General features: G+C 42.0%; 1 protein-coding gene across 1 annotated transcript in view; it reads left to right on the forward strand.

The window, feature by feature from the left end:
- Positions 1 to 235: 235 nt before the first annotated feature.
- The window catches only part of LOC149208501 (uncharacterized), a 28,191-nt gene continuing 5,656 nt past the window's right edge, over positions 236 to 22,770 (forward strand). The window contains exon 1 of the mRNA XM_089396093.1: positions 236 to 623. Coding sequence (XP_089252219.1) covers positions 236 to 623 — 388 coding nt within the window. The remainder of the gene's footprint in view (positions 624 to 22,770) is intronic.

The raw sequence follows: 22,770 nt of genomic DNA on the forward strand, positions 1-22,770 counted from the left end.
GAGTGTATGTAACGACCCATTTATAAAGGTTAAGAAAAGTTAAGAAATGATATATATATATATATATATATATATAATAATTAATTAATATAAAGTTATAAACCTTATATTTTAAATAATATTAATAAAAAGATATATGATAATCATATTAAATGTAAAGTTCAAATTCAATAAGTTAGAAACTTAATACTAAAATAAAACACATTAATAGGACAAAAGGGCAAACCGTAGCTAAATGATAAGGAACGGGATAAGCATACGGTCTGAGAGCGTGGCAACAGGGAGGGAGGCGGTGGTTGCATGCGGGAGGGCGGCCACCGCCAAGCCCGTGGATAAAACCGGAATTGTGAACCGAGTACGGGGGGGAGAAACGGAGGAGAAGCCAGAGGAGGAGTTCAGCAGTGAAGCCAGAGAAGGAATTCAGCAGGGAGAGAGGTCTGACATTGGAAGAGCTTTAATCCGACTGAGGTTCTGGGCACGGGGGACAGTGGGCTTCTGTGAGAAGCTTGCTGGATTGAGCAGCCAGCCTCTGCTCAATCAGGTTGGGTGGAATTGGTCTCCCTGGGTAATTGGAGAAAACAACAACAGTATCGTCAACTTCACGGGATCAGCTAGCAGTTCAGGTAAGTACAAATCAAATTTTTATGCTTCCTGTTTTCAAGTTTATGAGTATTACAGAGCTGAACCTTCAGATAGCAGAACTACAGTTGAAGATGCAGCCTTCAACCCCGCTGGAGGTTAAGGGACAACGCGCCACCGTGATCACAACAACAATGGCGGCGGTTAACAGTGTAGTGGCAGAGTGCACAAAGTTGTTCGAGCAGTCATTCGAGGTCCTCACCACCCTGCAGGAGGACCCAAACATAGAGTGCATGGAGACAAAGGTGCGCGAGCTGCAGCAGAGATACGACGAAGTAAAGGGGACCATGCAGATGATTGCCCTTACACAGAGGTTCACGAGGATGTATCAGGCTAAAGCGCTCAAGGAGCAGGTGGATGCTGCTCGAGATAAGGAAGCAATTTTGAAGGTGCGCCTACAACTATGGATCGATGAGGCTTATACCATTTCAGCCTCCTTTGAAACAAATCTCACGCAACTGCAAGCAACACAAGAGAGGATTCAGGGCAACAGTTTAGCCACATCGGTCACTGAATAGCGCGTAGAGTAAGTACAGTAGGCAACCACTCAGTGCGCTGCCTAACTTGCAGTGTTCTAGTTAGAGTTAGGAGGTCTTCGCGCAAAGATATCCGCATCGATAGAGTGACTTGAGGGTGAATCACGATGTTTGTGTTGGGGGCCTATTGGGTGCAGGGTTCCCCAAGGGAAGTTTTGGGGCTTAGAGCCCAGATTTTGGTCCAAAATTGTAATTCTAATGTAAATACTCCGCATTTTGTGGGTGCAGAGCGCGTAGTTTGTTAAAGAGTCATAGGTTGTTCGCCCTTAATTTTGTTATTGTAATGTCGACTGTAGAGATCTACCCATGGTCCGCGAACCATGGGATTGTATAAATAGAGCGAGGCTCTAAGTAGTTTGAGAGGATAATGATAAGGAAGAACATATGATGTGCGCGAGATAGATCTGAAGTGTAAAGTCTAGTTTTGGGTCGTAGAGTAGGAGAAGGCTCTGCAGCTGAGTGCACAAAAGCCTAGTAGTTCGCAGCTGAGTGCACAGAAGCCTAGTAGTTCGCAGCTGAGTGCGCGGACGTCTGTAGTTGAGTGCACAGAGCGAGTCGAGTCTGTACAGTTGGAAGTATTAATAAAGAGAAGTTTCCTATCAATTCTGTGTATTTATTTATTGTTTTATGCATCTGTTATCTTGGGTATGAAATTCACTTCTAATACTTATTTGGTGCGCGAATTTGTATAATTGTATTGATTAAGTGAATGCAAGATAGAATATCTGTTTACGCGAAGTTAACTAAGATCTGTTAAGAAGATAAGCAAGATACGCGATGTAGTATGGGGAAATAGTGTAGTCCGCTGCCATAGCAGCCAAAAGCATCTCAACGCTTGGTTAGGGCTGCGCAAAAGACAATTGTAATAGATCGCGAAGGTACTGAGGGTTGGAACAGTGTGCGAAGTGACCTGTGCAAAGTCAGGCATAGTTGGACTAAACTGACATCACAAACATCTCAAGGGTGCGGAAACTTGGTTCCATTATCCCCCCATACTGCTTTGGGTGAGACTTCAGTCTGTGCTCCGCGGGCTGATGTTGAAAGGGCCAGTAGTGTAGGGATTTGTTTGGCTAAATAACTCTGAACCTAGGTCAAGTCCCCACAAGCCAACACGTTCCAATTCCTCTTCTTCCATGGATACCGCAACCTTTAGACCTTTTCTCAACTCCTTCAGCGTGCCTTCATCCTCAACAATTTTCAAGAACAGTTTAAACCATTCCCCAATCTGTTGGGTGTGATTAGGCATGTGATCTTGCGGTCTTTTATTATCTTTCTCTGCAGTCATCCTTTCGAACAACTTAGCTGCTTCCTGATAGTACTTCTTTTGGCGTTCAGGCTAATACCCCTTTCGTGGAGACGTCACTTTAAGGATTAAGGGGGGGTCTTCTGTGTAGTGGTCCTTCCTTGTCTTCTTCCCTCCCCTGGTGACTATATTAATATTGGTTGCGGGGAGGCCGTCATCGGTTCATCATTCCACATTCACCAAGTTGGCCCCTTTGTCTGGTCCTTTCTTCCCAACTTTGTAATGAGTTCTGGACAGTCCTCCGTTGCGTGGGTATTAATTCTACATTGTGAACACCAGGGTCTCCTCCGCAGTGGACATTCTCTGTCAACATGCCCTTCCTGGTCACAGTTGTAACACCTCACAGGCCCTCTCCCTCCCGATCTTCCTCCTCGCCCATTTCCTCCCCCCCCCGGTTCGACTCATTGATTCTGAACGTGGATCTGTCCAGCCTTTTTGCTAGAGCATCCATCACTCGGCACTGATTGATGTGATGCGTCGCTGATGCGAAAAACTTACAGTAGTTGTTATTGGGGACGTTAGAGTACTTTTGAAAAATGGGGCACATCCGTGGCAGGTGTCCATATACCCTACAGACCTCACAAAAGTCTTGATTATCCCTCCTTGGGAAGGCCCCTTGCGCTCCTACCACCTCAACTCCTACGATTGGTGGGGCTCCTAACGACCCTGCAACCCCACTTTGATGATTAATCCCTCGCAACCTCGGGCATTTCGTCGTAACGTGCCCCTCTACCATGCAGTGGGTGCACCAAACGTTGGGTGTGGTTGGACGCACTGGCTGAGGATCTTTCAATTTCTCTGTCAAGGTCACGATCTAGTTTTGTAGGCCTAAAATCGACGAATCTTGCAGGCTTGCGCCTCCCTTGTACTCATGCGGGTATCCCACCATAGCTTCTATGTGTGACGCTTGTTCCAATGCATCCTGGAGGGTTCCTATCTTTTGTTGTGTTAGTCGCATTCTGGTCAGAGGAAAGAGTGCCTTAATGAACCAGTCCCGCTGTTGGTTTGGGTCCAGAGTGTAACTCAGCTTGGCAATGGCATCCTTAAACGTTTGCATGAGCTCCCAAGCCATCTCCCCTTCCCTCTTCTTAGTTTCCCATAGTTCCGATAGCCCTTGTTGATCCCTCTGTGTTACCTTGAATTCCTACACAAATCCTCTCTTAATATCATCTACTTTCTAATTCTGCTCTGCCCACTTTATAAACCAGCGCAGAGCCCTTTCCCTCAACTTGGTTTGGAATTCTACTACCCTTACATTATCCGGAGTTTGATAGGCCCTCCAAATAGCTTCCCAGAGATACCAGTGCTGCTCTACATCCTCGTTTCCTCTCCTTGCAAATTTGAGATATCTGGTAAAAGATCTCGCCATACTGATCTGGCTAGGAGCTATCAGCACGAACCCTTTGCTTCCCAGCTACTGGAATCCCTATAATCCTAAATTACTAATACTACTAGTTCCTGTGTTGCTCCAGATGTTGAAATTGATTCGGTATTTCTCCCGCGCACTATATACCCATGCTCCCTTAGCTAAGCCAATAATAATTTCCTTCGATTGTGATAAAGTGATCTGAATTGATCTAAGACAAACAATTAAGGTATTACAAACTCATGTGCATGGATGTGCCTATGTTACTTTGTGCAATGGATCAATAAGATTGCGAAGTACACAGGCAATGAAGCAGTTAAAGAAAACATAGCAGGCAAACATACAAACACAACAAGTTTAATAAGGAGTTCACCCAATACTCCTGGGCTACGTCTCCCTGTCTAGCCTTCAGTGGTGGCCTCTCTATTATGTTCTCTAAGCAAAGTTTTTACAACAATGAGCTCAATTTGAGTCTCACACAGCAAATAAAAATCAGCAGGACTGTACTTGGATCCCCCAAGTCTCTAGAGTACACAGACTCTCCTTATTGAAACTCAACCTTTGTTGGTCACAGTAGTATGAGCCCAATCTCAGACTCATACATGACAGGCATATACAGAGGATTTTGCTTGAACCTCTCAAGCCTTCTCTCAAGTACACAGACTCTCTGACTCTCTCTGGCTCTGTCTGGCTCGATGTTGCCTTTGCTTTGCAGGTCAGCTCGGCTTATTCTCTCCACTATTAGTTTTCTAACTTGCTTTCTTTCTGCTTTTCCGCTTCACTTGCTGCATTTTCTCTCTCTGCCAGTTCATGGCTTTAAAGCCAATCTGCTTTCTGACTATTCATTTTTCGCTTCCCGGCTCCCTTGCCTCTATTTGTCTGATTCGCTCTGTTCTGCGTAATCATCACTGTATAATGCCTCTCAGGGAGGTGGCCACCTATTTCATAATGAACTGAGTGTCAATTCTCTTGGACGTTTTCGAAATGACCGTTTAATCCATTAACTCCAAGAATGCTTGCGAAACACAAATCGCTGCCAACACATCGTCCATATCAGACTTCAAATCCTTTATACTCTACCTGTTGACCCTATCAAATCCGGTCATCCATCGGATTGCGTCTCCGCCGTCGATCTGGAGCCTCCAAATCCAACGGTCATCATTCATATCGGGCGAGTAAGAAACATGATGTTTACCCATCCGATGTGAGTGATTTTCTCTCTCTTTCACCAGACGCGTGGCACCCATTGTGTGGCATCAGGTGGGACTCGGTTGAAACTGCTTACCGCTTGAAGCCCTTCTGATATTTTGCCGGTTTCTATGGGACCCTGCTTCTGATGGAATCGGCGTGATATCTGTTGCATTTTATGATTTTTCGGGTGCGGGTGCTCGGGGCTTTTCCTTCTTTGAGGGGTTTTCTTGTCGCTAATCGCATATCAGAAACCACCCCCATTTCTTGAATTGACCTCTAGTTTTGCTAATTTGTGGCAGCGCGCGTTACCATGGGCCGACGATCTGCACGCTTGAATGAGGGTCCTCATTGCTCCGCGCTGATCACAAATTTCAACTATTACGAGGATATCTTCGATAAGCTTGATCTGTATAAGACTTGTAACCTTGGCATGATTTTTAAAAGAGTTCATGAAAAACTTAGAGAGTGTTCTAGGATCCAATTCGGATCACGGCCTTCCCACTTAAAAAGCTTTTGGACCACCAAAAGTTGGTTTTTAAGCATCAATCAAGTGAGGGTATAGATTCCCCACTTGCCCAATTTCTATCCATTTTGCACTGCTTAGTTTTGAACCTTTGAGTCTAATCTTGAGGTACTCAACATCCCCTCTGCGCGTAGTCCTCACCTTCCTGTCTAGAACTATATCTTCCTGCAATTCATTGAGATATTGAAGCTAAGTTGCAGGAAACGTGGCCCTAGGGGGCGTTTCGCCAGGGGAAACGAAACGAAACGCGTTTCCTCGTACCGTACGGCCTGGAAACGCGTTTCTGGCCGTAAGGCCATGTTTCCCGAAACGGAAACGTGGCCGTACGGCCGGAAACGCGTTTCCAGGCCGTACGGGCCACGTTTCCCCCAAAAAAACATTTGTTTTTTAATATTTTTTTTTCTAATGTAGATCTCTTACATTTGTTTGCCCTAGTGTTGATATGCAGTTCATGGTAATGTTAAATTCTTAAAGTAAAAGTGATATTCTCCTTTATTTTTCATTTTCATCCTTTTACATAAATTTTTAACATTACCATGAAATGACTCAGGATGTTTGAGAGTGGTTTCGCCGTCATTGGATTTCATATGGAGAAAGTAGAATTTTAGATCTTACTCAAAATCCAACAGACTTATCTGTTTTTCAGGATTTCAGGATTGGGGGGATTTCAATGTTTCCATTGGATTTTATCATGTACTAGGGTATGGAACTTGTATTTAATCGAGAGAACAAAGCCCTCTATGCAGGGGAGACTCCCAATAATCAAGAGAATGTAGGGTACTAGGGTATGAAACTTGTATTTAATCAAGAGCACTAAGGTCATTCGACTATGTAGGAGGAGACTCCCAATCAACCACGAGACAAAAAATTAGAAATTTCTCGTGGCTGATTTTGGATATTTCTATTTTCATTATGTGATTATTCATGAGTAAATGTGATGTAAATTTAGATACTTATAGTCTATGCATTGACAATTGACAATTTTATCATAATGTAATAAATTAGAATGTATCATATATGCTTTATGATTGCACATATTTCTTAAATTCCTAATATATATATATATATATATATATATATATATATTCGCGTTTCCCCGTTTCCAAAATTTGGGGAGGTCGCGTTTCGTATCGCTTCCCGTTTCGGAAACTCGTACCCGTTTCCTCGTTTCGTGCAACCTTGTATTGAAGCAACATATCATCAATAGAAGGCAATTGACTCTGCTCTTCAGGATCTTCAATTAATGAAGGTTCAAATAGTCTCAAGCTTTTTGCAATAACAACTGAGTAGGTATGCATGTAAGGTGGTAAATCAAGGCGAAAATCATTTTCACCAATTTTCTCAAGTATTTTGAAAGGTCCATACCTTTTTGGCTTCAGCCTCTTACCTTCACCTTGCATTCTGTCTCTGCTGATATACAACCAGACTTGATCACCAACTTGGAAACTATGCTCAATCCGATGCTTATCATGCCTTGCCTTGTACTTGGCTTGGCTCTTTTCCAGCTGTTCCTGTACTGCCTGGTGAATTTCTTGGATTTGTTCAATGAACTTGGTTGGCTTGTTCACATCGTTGTGTCCATCAACCGCTATGTTTTTCTCAAAGACAAAATCCAAGAGAGACCTTGGTGTGAAACCAAAACAGGTCTCGAAAGGAGATCTCTGTATAGAAGAATGTTTAGCTCGGTTGTAAGCATGCTACATATAACACAAATGTTCATCCTAAAGTTTGGGATGCTTGCTGCAATAGCTTCTGAGAAACTGGATCACTGTCCTGTTGACCACTTCTGTTTGGCCATCTGTTTGTAGATAAAAAGTTGTGCTCTTTTTCAACCTGGTGTCCATCAATCCCCACAGACTCGACCAAAATTTCCCAACAAGTTGAGAATCTCGATCAGATTCAGTGGAAGTGGGTAATCCAAAATGAACCCATACATGCTGAAAGAACAACTTTGCTCTTTTTTCAACTGTAATCTATTTGTTACAAGGTATTAAAATACACATTTTGTTGAACCTATCCACAATAACATATAAATAGTCATGACCTTTCCTAGATTTGGGTAGCCCCCCAACAAATTCCATGGAAACACTCTCCCAAGGATGAGAAGGAACTAGTAGTGGAGTGTACAAGTCTAGTTTTCTATTGTTGGGCTTGCTTTCAGCACACATAGTAGACCCTCTTACATATCTAGAAACTGTTTCATTCATTTTTGGCCAATAACAAAATCTTTGCAGCTGTGTAACTGTTTTACTTACACCAAAGTGACCTGAAATTAGAGAAGTGTGTGCTTCTCGAATTATCTTTACTCTTTCAGTTTGTGGAATGCATAACTTTCCAAAATGATATAAGAGTTGGTCCTTAATATGATAATCCAATTCTTCTACTTGTTTTCCATGACTTAAAGTTGCATATACATCTTTGAAATCTATATTTTGAGCATATTGTTCAATGTAGCTTTCATGCAATACTGAATTATGCTCAAGTATAGTAGATGCATTGATGATTGGTTTGGACAACATATCTGCGACTTTATTGTGTATGCCTTTTTTATATCTGATGACAAGATGAAACTGTTGTAGAAAACCCATCCACCTATAGTGTCTTGATTGCTACAACTTATTTTGTGAGTGTAAATATTGAAGTGGTTGATGATCAGTATGTATAACTATCTCTTTGCCCATTGGGTAATGTTTTCACTTTTTCACACTCTGTACTAATGCATACAATTCTTTATCATATGTGAGATAATTAACTACTACAGAATTAAATGTCTCAGAATGATAACATATGGGTTTACCATGTTGCATCAACACTGCTCCCATGGCATAGTCACTGGTATCCATTTCAATCTCAAATGGTCTTTGAAGATCGGGCAGTGCTAGTACTGGTGCTGTACTAATATTTTCTTTCAAGGTGTCGAAGGCTTTCTGCTGTTTTCCTCCCCACTGAAACACCTTGTTCAATCATGTTAAAGCATGTAAGGGAGCTGCATTAAAAAAAAAAGTTAGAAATAAAATTTCTCCAATACTGTGTTGCCCCTAGGAAGCTTCTGACTTCTGTAGCAGATTTGGGTTTAGGCCAGTTTACAATGACTGCAACCTTAGAGGGATCTATCTTCAATTCACCACCCCCTACAATATGACCCAAATAATTCAAAGATGTTTTGCCAAATTCACATTTTGAGAGCTTAACATAAAGATTTTCTCTTTTCAAAACATCTAGAATCTACTTTACATGCTTCAAATGTTCTTCCCATGTTTTACTAAATATAAGAATGTCATCTAAATATACAATGACAAAATCATCAATAAAAAGCCTGAGTACATCATTCATTACTCTCATGAAAGTAGCAGGTGCATTAGTCAAGCCAAAAGGCATAACTAACCACTCATACAATCCCTGCTTTGTTTTGAAAACAATCTTCCATGCATCTTGCTCTGCAACTCTGACCTGATGATAGCCACTATGCAATTCCAACTTGGAAAAGTAAACAACTTCTTTCAACTGATCTAATAGATCATTTATGCGAAGAAGGGATAAAGATTTTTTATCGTTATATTATTCATTGCTCGGTAATCAATGCATATTCTCCATGAGCCATCTTTCTTTCTCACCAAGACAATTGGAGACCCACATGGTGATGTGCTAGGTCTTATGAACCCTTGCTCGAGCAGCTCTTGTACCTGCTTCTTGATTTCTTCATTCTCTAAAGCAGACAACCTTTTATACTTGTGGCTGTGATTGTTGTTTCATCCGTTGAGTCTGATCCCAATCCTTTTGAATAGCTGCAGCAGTCTTCTTCTTCTTGCCATCATACTTCTTGGGCCTCAGCTCCAGATGCAGAATCCAACAGTGTTCATCATCATGCCCATCCTTCTTGCAGTGAGTGTATGAAGATTTGGTCTTTTGTACAGTATTTGTCTTCCTCTCTTTCCACTTCTGTTTTCTCCTTTTCTTGCTTTTTCTTGCAGTGGGTTTTGATGATCCCCCAACTTTTGGGTTCACATTCTTACCTCTAGCCTCTAGATGTGTAGCTTGAACAAATACCTCATCTATGCTAGTGGGATTAAACATGAGAATGGTGTTCTTTAAATAGTTGTGTAGACCACGTATATACTTCAGCAGAGTTTTAGGTGAGTCTAAAGAAATTCCTAAAATCAAAGCTCTTTTTCTAAATTCTTGGGTGTAACCTCGTACACTTTGCCCTTTTAATTGTCGAAGAGTTTGCCAACTCATCATGGCTTGTTGCATATAAGCTAGTGGATAGAATTGCTTTTTAAATGCAGAAACAAATTCACTCCAGACAGAAAGGATTTTACCATGCTTCTTCATGTCAGCTTGTGTCCTACCTTCCCACCATACCAAGGCAGTGCCTCCAAGTCGTAGGCTGGCCAGCGGAATCTTGCTTTTGTTTGAATCGATGCTTTGCACCTTGCAATACACATCAATTTGTCTAATCCAATTATCCAACTTCTCTGCATTCAACTCTCCATCATATATCGGCAAATCAAATTTAACATCTAATCTAATCAAAGATGTTTTCTTTTTATTTTTAGGGCTATTAGGATTTGTGAAAAGTTTCTCTTCTTTCCCTTTGCCTTTAGAATGGTCATGGAGGAGAGATTCTTCTACTCCTATTTCTTGTTTGGAGTTTGATGAATCTTCATCTCTACCCTTCTTAAATTCTCTATACATTTCTTCTACCATGGCTCTCATGGTCATGAAACTATCCATGAACTGGGAGTCTAATTCCAAGGGACTTTTTTCTGCCATTTTCCTCTTAGGATAGACTCTTCCAATTTCTGAGTTAGCTTCAACCAATTCTCCTTCTCCTAATTTGAGCTTTGTCCTAGTTAGCATTCAACAACAAAATCCAGCACAAGCTTGTCTAACCTGAGCAACCTAGAGCTTTGATACCACTTGATTTGAATTGATCTAAGACAAACAATTAAGGTATTACAGACTCATGTGCATGGATGTGCCTATGTTACTTTGTGCAACGGATCGATAAGATTGCGAAGTACACAGGAAATGAAGTAGTTAAAGAAAACATAACAGGTAAAAATATAAACACAACAAGTTTAATAAGGAGTTCACCCAATACTCTTGGGCTACGTCTCTCAGTCCAGCCCCCAGTGGTGGCCTCTCTATTATGTTCTCTAAGCAAAGTTTTTACAACAGTGACCTCAATTTGAGTCTCACACAACAGTTAAAAATCAGTAGGATTGTACTTGGATCTCCCAAGTCTCTGGAGTACACAGACTCTCCTTACTGAAACTCGACCTCTATTGGTCACAATATTATGAGCCCAATTTGAGACTCATACATGATAGGCATACACAGACTCTCCTTACTGAAACTCGACCTCTATTGGTCACAATATTATGAGCCCAATTTGAGACTCATACATGATAGGCATATACAGAGGAGTTTTCTTGAACCTCTCAAGCCTTCTCTCGAGTACACAGACTCTCTGACTCTCTCTGGCTCTGTCTGGCTTGATGCTGCCTTTTCTTTGCAGGTCAGCTTAGCTTATTCTCTCTACTCTTAGTTTTCTAACTTGCTTTCTTTCTGCTTTTTTGCTTCACTTGCTGCCTTTTCTCTCTCTGTCAGTTCGTGGATTTAAAGCCAATTTGCTTTCTGACTGTTCGTTTCCGCTTCCCGGCTTTCCGGTTCCCCTGCCTCTGTCTATCTAATTCCCTCTGTTCTACGTAATCATCACTGTATAACGCCTCTCAGGGAGGTGGCCACCTATTTCATAACGAACTGAGTGTCAGTTCTCTTGGACGTTTTCAAAACGACCGTTTAATCTGTTAACTCCAAGAATGCCCGCGAAACACGAATTGCTGCCAACACATCGTCCATATCGGACTTCAAATCCTTTACACTTTGTCTGTTGACCCCATCAAATCCAGTCATTCATCGGATTTCTTCTCTGTTGTCGATTTGGAGCCTCCAAATCCAATGGTCATTGTTCATATCGGGCGGGTAAGTAACATGATGTTTACCTGTCCGATGTGAGCGGTTTTCTCTCTCTTTCGTCGAATGCGTGGCACCCATTGTGTGGCATCGGGCGGGACTTAGTTGAAACTGCTTACCGCTCGAAGCCCTTCCGATATTCTGCTGGTTTCTGTGGGACCCCGCTTCTAACGAGATCGGCGTGATATCCATTACATTTTATGATTTTTCGGGTCTGGGCACTCGGGGCTTTTCCTTCTTTGAGGGGTTTTCTTATCGCTAATCGCATATCAGAAACCACCCCTGTTTCTTGAATTGACCTCTGGTTTTGGTAATTTGTGGAATCGCGCGTTACCACGGGCCGAGAGTCTGCGCACTTGACCGAGGGTCCTCATTGCTCCGCGCTAATCACAAATTGCAACTATTACGAGGATATCTCCAATAAGCTTGATCTGTATAAGACTTGTAACCTTGGCATGATTTTTAAAAGAGTTCATGAAAAACTTAGAGAGTGTTCTAGGACCCAATTCGAATCACGGCTTTCCCACTGAAAAAGCTTTTGGACCACCAAAAGTTGGTTTTTAAGCATCAATCAAGTGAGGGTATAGATTCCCCACTTGCCCAATCTCTATCCATTTTGCACTGCTTCATTTTGAACCTTTGAGTCCAATCCTGAGGTACTCAACATCCCCTCTTTGTAGTCCTCACCTTCCTGTCCAGAACTGTATCTTCCTGCAATTCATTGAGATGTTCAGGCAACATATCATCAATAGAAGGCAATTGACTCCACTCTTCAGGATCTTCAATTAATGAAGGTTCAAACAGTCTCAAGCTTTCTGCATTAACAACTGAGTACATATGCATGTAAGCTGGTAAATCAAGGTGAAAAGCATTTTCACCAATTTTCTCAAGTATTTTGAAAGGTCCATACCTTATTGGCTTCAACTTCTTACCTTCACCTAGCATTCTGTCTTTGCTGATATACAACCAGACTTGATCACCAACTTGGAAACTATACTCAAGCTGATGCTTATCATGCCTTGCCTTGTACTTGGCTTGGCTCTTTACCAGCTGTTCCTGTACTGCCTGGTGAATTTCTTGGATTTGTTCAATGAACTTGGTTGCCTTGTCCACATCGCTGTGTCCATCAACCGCTATGTCTTTCTCAAAGACAAAATCCAAGGGAGACCTTGGTGTGAAGCCAAAAAAGGTCTCAAAAAGAGATCTCTGTGTAGAAGAATGTTTAGCTCGGTTGTAAGCATGCTGCACATAACACAAATGTTCATCCCAAAGTTTGGGATGCTTGCTGCAATAGCCTCTGAGCATCTGGATCACTGTCCTATTGACCACTTCTGTTTGGCCATCTGTTTGCGGATGAAAAGTTGTGATCTTTTTCAGCATGGTGTCCATCAATCCCCACAGACTCGACCAAAATTTCCCAACAAGCCGGGAATCTCGATAAGATACAATAGAAGTGGGTAATCCAAAATGAACCCATACATGCTGAAAGAACAACTTCGCTATTTGTTCAGCTGTAATCTGTTTGTTACAAGGTATTAAAATACACATTTTGTTGAACCTATCCACAATAACATATAAATAGTCATGACCTTTCCTAGATCTGGGCAGTCCCCCAACAAATTCCATGGAAACAATTTCCCAAGGATGAGAAGGAACTGGTAGTGGAGTGTACAAGCCTAGTTTTCTATTGTTGGGTTTGCTTTTAGCACACATGGTACACCCTCTTACATATCTAGAAACTATCTCATTCATTTTTGGCCAATAACAAAATCTTTGCAGCTGTGCAACTGTTTTACTTACACCAAAGTGACCTGAAATTAGAGAAGTGTGTGCTTCTCGAATTATCTTTACTCTTTCAGTTTGTGGAATGCATAACTTTCCAAAATGATATAAGAGTTGGTCCTTAATATGATAATCCAATTCTTCTACTTGTTTTTCATGACTTAAAGTTGCATATACATCTTTTAAATCTATATCTTGAGCATACTGTTCAATGTAGCTTTCATGCAATATTGAATTATGCTTAAGTATAGGAGATGCATTGATGACTGGTTTGGACAACATTTCTGTGACTTTATTGTGTATGCCCTTTTTATATCTGATGACAAGATGAAACTGTTGTGGAAAACCCATCCACCTATAGTGTCTTGATTTCTACAACTTATTTTGTGAGTGTAAATATTGAAGTGGTTGATGATCAGTATGTATAACTATCTCTTTGCCCATTAGGTAATGTTTCCACTTTTTCACACTCTGTACTAATGCATACAATTATTTATCATATGTGGGATAATTAACTATTGCAGAATTAAATGTCTCAGAATGATAACATATGGGTTTACCGTGCTGCATTAACACTGCTCCCATGGCATAGTCACTGGCATCCATTTCAATCTCAAATGGTTTTTGAAGATCGAGCAGTGCTAGTACTGGTGCTGTACTAATATTTTCTTTCAAGGTGTCGAAGGCTTTCTGCTGTTTGCCTCCCCACTGAAACACCTTGTTCAATCCTGTTAAAGCATGTAAGGGAGCTGCAAGTAAGGAAAAGTCAGAAATAAACTTTCTCCAATACTGTGCTGCCCCTAGGAAGCTTCTGACTTCTATAGCAGATTTGGGTTTAGACCAGTTTACAATGACTGCATCCTTAGAGGGATCTATCTTCAATTCACCACCCCCTACAATATGACCCAAATAATTCAAAGATGTTTTGCCAAATTCACATCTTGAGAGCTTAACATAAAGATTTTCTCTTTTCAAAACATCTAGAATCTGCTTTACATGCTTCAAATGTTCTTCCCATGTTTTACTAAATATAAGAATGTCATCTAAATATACAATGACAAAATCATCAATAAAAGGCCTGAGTACATTATTTATTACTCTCATGAAAGTAGCAGGGGAATTAGTCAAGCCAAAAAGCATAACTAACCACTCATACAATCCTTGTTTTGTTTTTAAAGTAGTCTTCCATGCATCTTGCTCTGCAACTCTGTTGTGATGATAGCCACTATGCAAGTCCAATTTGGAAAATTAAACAACTTCTTTCAACTGATCTAATAGATCATCTATGCGAGGAAGGGGATAACGATTTTTGATCGTTATCTTATTCAGTGCTCTGTAATCAATGCACATTCTCCATGACCCATCTTTCTTTCTCACCAAGACAATTGGAGACCCACATGGTGATGTGCTAGGTCTTATGAACCCTTTCTCGAGCAGCTCCTCTACCTGCTACTTGATTTTTGCATTCTCTAAAGTGGACAACCTTTTATACTTGTGGCTGTGATTGTTGTTTCATCCCCTGAGTCTAACCCCAAATCTTTTTGAACAGTCTTCTTCTTCTTGCCATCATACCTCTTGGGCCTCAGCTCCAGATGCAGAATCCAACAGTGTTCATCATCATGCCCATCCTTCTTGCAGTGAGTGCATGAAGATTTGGTCTTTTGTACAATATTTGTCTTCCTCTCTTTCCACTTCTGGTTTCTCTTTTCCTTGCTTTTGCTTGCAGTGGGTTTTAATGATCCCCCAACTTTTGGGTTCACATTCTTACCTCTAGCCTCTAGACGTGTAGCCTGAACAGATACCTCATTTATGCTAGTGGGATTAAACATGAGAATGGTATGCTTTAAATAGTTGTGTAGACCACATATATACTTCAGCAGAGTTTTAGGTGAGTCTAAAGAAATTCCTAAAATTAAAGCTCTTTTTTTAAATTCTTGGGTGTAGCCTTGTACACTTTTCCCTTTTAATTGTCGAAGACTTTGCCAACTCGTCATGGCTTGTTGCATATAGGCTAGTGGATAGAATTGCTTTTTAATTGCAAAAACAAATTCACTCCAGACAGAAAGGATTTTACCATGCTTCTTCATGTCAGCTTGTGTCCTGCCTTCCCACCATACCAAGGCAGTGCCTCCAAGGTGTAGGCTGGCCAGCTGAATCTTACTTTTGTCTGAATTGATGCTTTGCACCTTGCAATACACATCAATCTGTCTAATCCAATTATCCAGCTTCTCTGCATTCAACTCTCCATCATATATCGACAAATCAAATTTAGCATCTAATTTAATCAAAGATATTTTCTTTTTATTTGCAGGGCTATTAGGAGATGTGGGAAGTTTTTCTTCTTTCCCTTTGCCTTTAGAATGATCATGGAGGAGAGATTCTTCTACTCCTTTTCTTGTTTGGAGTTTGATGAATCTTCATCTCTACCCTTCTTAAATTCTCTATACATTTCTTCTACCATGGCTCTCATGGTCATGAAACTATCCATGAATTGGGTGTCTGATTCCAAGGGACTTTCTTCTACCATTTTCCTCTTAGGATAGACTCTTCCAATTTCTGGGTTGGCTTCAACCAATTCTCCTTCTCCTAATTTGAGTTTTGTCCTAGTTAGCATTCAACAACAAAATCCAGCACAAGCTTGTCTAACCTTAGCAACCTAGAGCTCTGATACCACTTGATCTGAATTAATCTAAGACAAACAATTAAAGTATTACAGACTCATGTGCATGGATGTGCCTATGTTACTTTGTGCAACGGATCGATAAGATTGTGAAGTACACAGGCAATGAAGCAGTTAAAGAAAACATAACAGGCAAACATATAAACACAAGTTTAATAAGGAGTTCACCCAATAATCCTGGGCTACGTCTCCCGATCTAGCCTTCAGTTGTGGCCTCTCTATTATGTTCTCTAAGCAAAGTTTTTACAACAGTGAGCTCAATTTGAGTCTCACATAGCAGATAAAAATCAACAGGACTATACTTGGATCTCGCAAGTCTCTAGAGTACACAGACTCTCCTTACTGAAACTCGACCTCTATTGGTCACAGTAGTATGAGCCCAATCTGAGACTCATACATGACAGGCATATATACAGAGGAGTTCGCTTGAACCTCTAAGACTTCTCTAGAATACACACTCTCTGACTCTCTCTGGCTCTGGTTGGTTCGATGCTGCCTTTGCTCTGCAGGTCAGCTGGACTAATTCTCTCTGCTCTTAGTTTTCTAACTTGCTTTCTTTTTTCTTTTTTGCTTCACTTGCTACCTTTTCTCTCTCTATCAGTTCATGGCTTTAAAGCCAATCTGCTTTCTAACTATTTGTTTTCGCTTCTCGGCTTTCTGGTTCCCCTGCATCTGTCTGTCTGATTCCCTTTGTTCTACGTAATCATCACTGTATAATGCCTCTTAGGGAGGTGGCCACCTATTTCATAACGAACTGAGTGTCAATTCTCTTGGACGTTTTCAAAATGACCATTTAATCTGTTAACTCCAAGAATGCTCGCGAAACACGAATCGCTGCCAACACATCTTCCATATCGGACTTCAAATCCTTTACACTCTGTCTGTTGACCCCATCAAATCCGGTCATCCGTCGGATTGCGTCTCTGTCGTCGATCTGGAGCCTCCAAATCCAATGGTCATCGTTCATATTAGGCAGGTAAGTAACATGATGTTTACCTGTCCGATGTGAGCGGTTTTCTCTCTCTTCCACCAGACGCGTGGCACCCATTGTGTGGCATCGGGCGGGACTCGGTTGAAACTGCTTACCGCTCGAAGCCCTTCCAATATTTTGTCGTTTCTATGGGACCCCACTTCTGACAGAATCAACGCGATATTCGTTGCATTTTATGATTTTTCGGGTCCGAGCGCTCGGGGCTTTTCCTTCTTTGAGGGGTTTGCCTAATCGCATATCAGAAACCACCCCCGTTTCTTGAATTGATCTCTGGTTTTGCTAATTTGTGGGAGCGCGCATTACCATGGGCCGACGGTCTGTGCGCTTGACCGAGGGTCCTCGTTGCTCCGCGCTGATCACAAATTGCAACTGTTATGAGGATATCTCCGATAAGCTTGATCTGTATAAGACTTGGCATGATTTTTAAAAGAGTTCATGAAAAACTTAGAGAGTGTTCTAGGATCCAATTCGGATCATAAAGTACCAGGGGAATATCAGGGGAAACACTACCTATGCCTCGGGGGAATTGCTGTTGACTCTTAGCGGATGCTTGTCCTTCATTGAATAATCTCCTCATCACGTCGCCCATATCCTCTTTGCTTCCTTCTTCATGCCCATGCGGCCTCTTCTCTTGCAATTCCCCTATCGCAACATGTACTTGCGATCCGTCTTCCGCAACCTGCAGGGAAGGTCCATCCTCATTTCCCCGGCTCCTCCATCTTCCTTCACTGCTCTTACTTTGCCTAGCACCTTCTTCTCCTTCCTCTTTGACTCGAGTTTTTCCCTTCACCGCTCCTACTTTGGGGGGGCCCATCCTTTTCTTCCCCAGAGTCTGAAACACTCTTCCCTGCCACTTATCTGCTAGCATTGCCCTTCTTTGCGCCCTAACATCTCTTTCTTTCTTCAGTTCTTTGACATCCATCCCTTTAGCAACATCTCTATCCCTCAACCAACAACATTCCCCCCTCTACGTCTTCCCTTGGTATTGGGGATTTACGCTGCCATCCCCGCAGCGAGCGAAGGCAACTATCCTTCTTCCACCATAAACATCTTAATTCACGTCAGTACTTCCCTCATCAACTCACCTCTCAATCCCGAGCTGAACACAACTTTTTCCTTTGAGAAAGACTGATAACTCTCCACGACAAACTCAACTTTGTATCCTTCCATCCTAGTCCTTACCCAAAAGTCGACTACTATATTCAGATCATTATCCAATTGTTGCAGCAAGGCGACACCTGACGGAGTCCAAGTTCGACGAGTTGTTGCCGATCCACCTAGCTGAGTCTGTCCCTTCAGCGTTCTTAACCAATTGTACAGGTCCTCTGGAACTTACACCAGAAAATTTCATATTGATCATTAGTGCCGTCAGCATATAAAATTTCCTCCCTTAACTTGCTAATTGGTTGACTTCTATGGGTAGCCTGTTTCGCTACAAACTGATCTACTCTATGGTTCCACCAATCCCTGATCTCCCTCTTAAATATCCTTGACACCATAGTCTAAACCAATTCTCATACCTTCAAGTCTCGGCAACAAAACCATTTGTTGGCTTGGAAGAGTCACCGGGGTGAAGACCCTGGGTTCGAGCATTGGAGGCCAACAATAGTCCGCTGTAGTCTAGGACAACACCGACATTTTCACCTTACTCCAAAGGGCAAGGAGTCTCACCCAGGGTGGGCTGCGACCAAAAGGGAAAAGGGTTCAGCATGGAGTCGGGAAAGTCTTAACCAGGTTGCATTCGATCACATATATGGACACATTATATATAACACAGAGATAACAACATACTTGTTTCGGGAATAAGTACCCTAGGGCTTTGGGTTAGAACCCCAACAGAGCAAAAGCAAACTACAACAAGAAACACTCATACAACTCAAGCAAAACGTTTATATAATCAAACTACATAAGAGCAACCGTACCTGGATTTCCTTCGCTTGAGTAGGTCCCGCAGGGTTCAGACCCTCTGCAACTCCCCATGTTCTTCAGACCTGAAAATCATTCAATTCGAACATACATAGCAGTATAGAAGTAAAGCATATTCACGAATTTTGACTTTATATTATATAAACAAATGATTGATCATACATCAAAACAACATTCATATATGAATTACAACATAATTTGATGCATAGACAAAGTTAATTTCGGAAACAAGACAACATTTCTTTTATTGCAATAAGCTATAAATAACATGGAGAGAATTCACCTGAGTCTTCTTCTTTCGGCTCTAAGCGAAACTGTCCTCCGGATTTGTCCTATTCCAGCCTTCAACAATCTTCTTCCATAACCAACACCATGATATCTCAAGCAAGAGGGTGAATATCTATAATCAAGGAAACAAGGGCTTCCTGAAGCTTGGGGAAGTGCATGAGGCACAGGGATTCATCAGACTCAGTCAAGGATAATCTCAGTATAATAACTCTATCTCTTCTCTTCCTTTAGGCCTTCTCATAGAAGTCTATTTATACTTCTCCCAATTAGTTTTTTAGTTGGGAAACAGTTGGGCCACGGGCGATAGGAGGTAATTAACAGGTAAAACCCGTGAACGCTGCCCATAATTAAGGAAATTTAATTTTTATGTGTTTTAACACATATACGCGGGTTGGGTATTGACTGACCCGCGTGCACATGCTTTGATCTTAGGGCAAAGTAGCGTACAGGGAATAAAACAATGTTGTTAATATATTTGGACCAAGTCTGGAAGGAGGGGTTGCCCTAGGCCATAAACCAAACATCACAAATACCAAGGGTGGTAAATGGTGCTATAACAATACTCGTGATAACATAAGGACTAATGATTACATGCAATTAATAAGACATTCAAAATTTTAAAGATTCATCATACACAGGGCCCAGATACATCACAAGCCACAACCGATCTTAGCAGGTCTATTAATCTTAACAATCAAACATTACAATATAACTCGGCTTTTGCCGCAACCAACTACATGAAATACCTGGCTCAGTTCCACGGGTTCGATTCAGCTTCACAGACCATGTCTTCCCGGCGTCTGCAACCTTCCCTCTATCTGCTGCAACTGGGGATCCTTTCACCTCCTCTCACTCCTCTCCTCACCTCGCTAAATCTAACCCCGCTCCTTTCCTGGTCTTCTCCTTTTATATCCTTCTCTGTTACCTGGACTGCCAGTTCTTGCTCGGCTGTTCTTCCCCTCGGCTGCTTCTGCACCTTCCCGCCCCCTTGGCTATCTTTGCCTTCCGCTGCCACTTTGCCGCACTCTTGCGCAACTGCTTGTTCCGCCACCCAACCGTTTTTGCCACCCGTTTCCTTATCATCCCTTGGTCAACCAAAATTGGTCAAAACCTTTTCAAAATTTAAACGAAGGCCCCAACAGCGTATCGGTATGCTGTTAAGATTGAGTAGAAGTTTAAACAGAAGAAGCGGGACTTTGGATCTGCAAATCCAAAGCAAGGAAAAGGCTCCCCCAAACCACAAAACAAAGGACCAAGCCAAGGCAGGGCTAGCTAGGACAGTCTGCTGAAGCCGCAAGAAAAGAACACCACCATGAAGACGAAGAAGGAGACAGGAGAATGGTGTGAGTTCCATAAGAGCTCCACTCACAATACAAGTGAGTGTCAGACCAAGCAGTTATTGGTGGCCGAGCTGAAGGCTTCCGAATCAGACGCAGGTTCCGACTCAGAATCAGAACTTGATAAGGGAACTGACAAAGGTAAACAAATCATTGATGTGGAGCCCAGTGCCAACGTGGTCAACACCAAGATCCAAACTATTGAGCCTAAAGATCCAGAGGAGGAGGAACGCCTCTTCCGCTCATAGATGTGGGTGAAGGGTTCTCCGCTATAGTTCATTTTCGACAGCGGGAGCCAAAAGAACCTCATTTCAACAGAGGTCGTGAAGCGATTGGGCGTAAAGACTACAACACATCCATAGCTGTACACCATCAGGTGGCTTCACCAAGGATGAGATCTCCACATCAGCCAGTAGTGTCACCTTCCCTATAGCATGAAGCCCTTCACAGATGAGGTACTATGTGACGTTTCTCCTCTTGAAGTTTGTGATGTATTTTTAGGACAACCATTATTTTGTGGAAGCGACATGTTGTATATGAGTCTAGACCTCGCTTTGTGATTATTACTTTCGCTAATAAGTTGTACAAGATACTGGAGATAGCCCCGCCTATTGCCATCTCTTTGATCGTTGTAAATAAATGCAGTAAGATCATTTCCCAGACCAGGAAATTTGTTTTCCTTATGGTTCACCCATAGGTCAAGAAGAAGGTTGTGGCCATGAACAACAACAACAGATGGACAAGGTCATGGCGGAGTACAAGGATATTTTTGCCTCACCCACAAGGGTACCTATGAATTGTTAGGTAAAGCACTCCATTGATCTAACACCAGTCGCGTCGTTGCCCAGATCTATCGATCCTCTGTTCTGGAGAATGATGAGATCAAGAGGCAGATTCAAGAACTATTGCATAAAGGGAACATCAGGCCAAGCTCATCACCTTCTGGGAGCTCAATTGTATTGGTATAGAAGAAGGATGGGACCTGGTGGCTCTATATTGACTATCGGGCACTGAACAAGATCACTCTCCAGAATAGATACCCAATCTCGCTATTGATGACCTTCTAGACCAACTCAAAGGGACCAAATATTTCAGTAAGGTTGACTTGAAGTCAAGTTATAACCAAGTGCCTATCGAACCCTCCTATGTGTGGAAGACTGTCTTCAAATCCAAGGAGGGCCTTTTCGAATGGTTGGTCATGTCATTCAGATTGACTAACACCCCTGCAACTTTCATGAGACTGATGGACAACATCTTGCAACATTCACCAAGGCATTCGTGGTGGTGTATTTAGATGAAATCTTAATCTTCATCCAGAGTTTGGAAGAGCACCCCCACCATATTAGAAGGTCCTTCAAACCTGTGATAACACAAGCTGTGTGCTAACTTGGAGAAATGCACCTTTGGCTTGACCCAGGTTCAATATCTCAGATACATCATTGATGAGCAGGGTGTACATGTGGACCCATCCAAGATACAAGTCATTCGGGATTGGCTAGCCCCAACCACTCAAACAAAGCTCCGCACCTTTTTGGGTCTTGCCAATTTCTACCGTAGGTTCATGTTGGGGTTCTCTCATATGACTTGGTCTTTAAGTCAAGTCACCAAGGGTGGAGTGAAAGAAAAGTTTTTTTGGTCAGAAACCCAATAAAAAGTGTTCTCTAAGTTGAAGAATTGCCTTTTCTTTGAACCAGTGCTTACATTACTAGACCTGCAACAACCATTTGACATTGATACAGATGCCTCTGACTATGCTATTGGTGCAGTTCTCACTCAACATGGGCATCCAATGGCTTACCACAGTGAGACACTTTTAGACACAGTCCAAAAGTACCCCACCTACGAATAAGAAATTTATTCCATTGTGCAGTTCTACCCTTAATGGAAACATTACATTCTGGGGAAGGAAACGGTCATCCACACAGACCACCAACCTCTACAGTTCATACAGACACAAGGGAAGTTGCAAAATGATCGCCATCAAAAATAGTACAAATATCTGCAACGGTTCAATTTTAACATTAAGTATAAGAAGTCCAACACCAATATCATCGTTGATTGCCTCAGCCGACCATCAGTCATGGCTTTGAGACTTCGAGGTGGCCGCATCCTTACAAGAGTGATCTAGAATTCGGTAGCATATACCAGACACTCCTGGAAGGGAAGCAAGTTCCGAATTTTCACCTTCAAGATGCACTGTTTTGCCACCTGGGACACATTTGTGTTCCT

Source organism: Pinus tabuliformis, chromosome 1_2, assembly GCF_031772625.1.
Source record: "Pinus tabuliformis cultivar Carrire ecotype Pingquan chromosome 1_2, CPIR1, whole genome shotgun sequence".
NCBI classification, from domain to species: Eukaryota; Viridiplantae; Streptophyta; class Pinopsida; order Pinales; family Pinaceae; genus Pinus; species Pinus tabuliformis.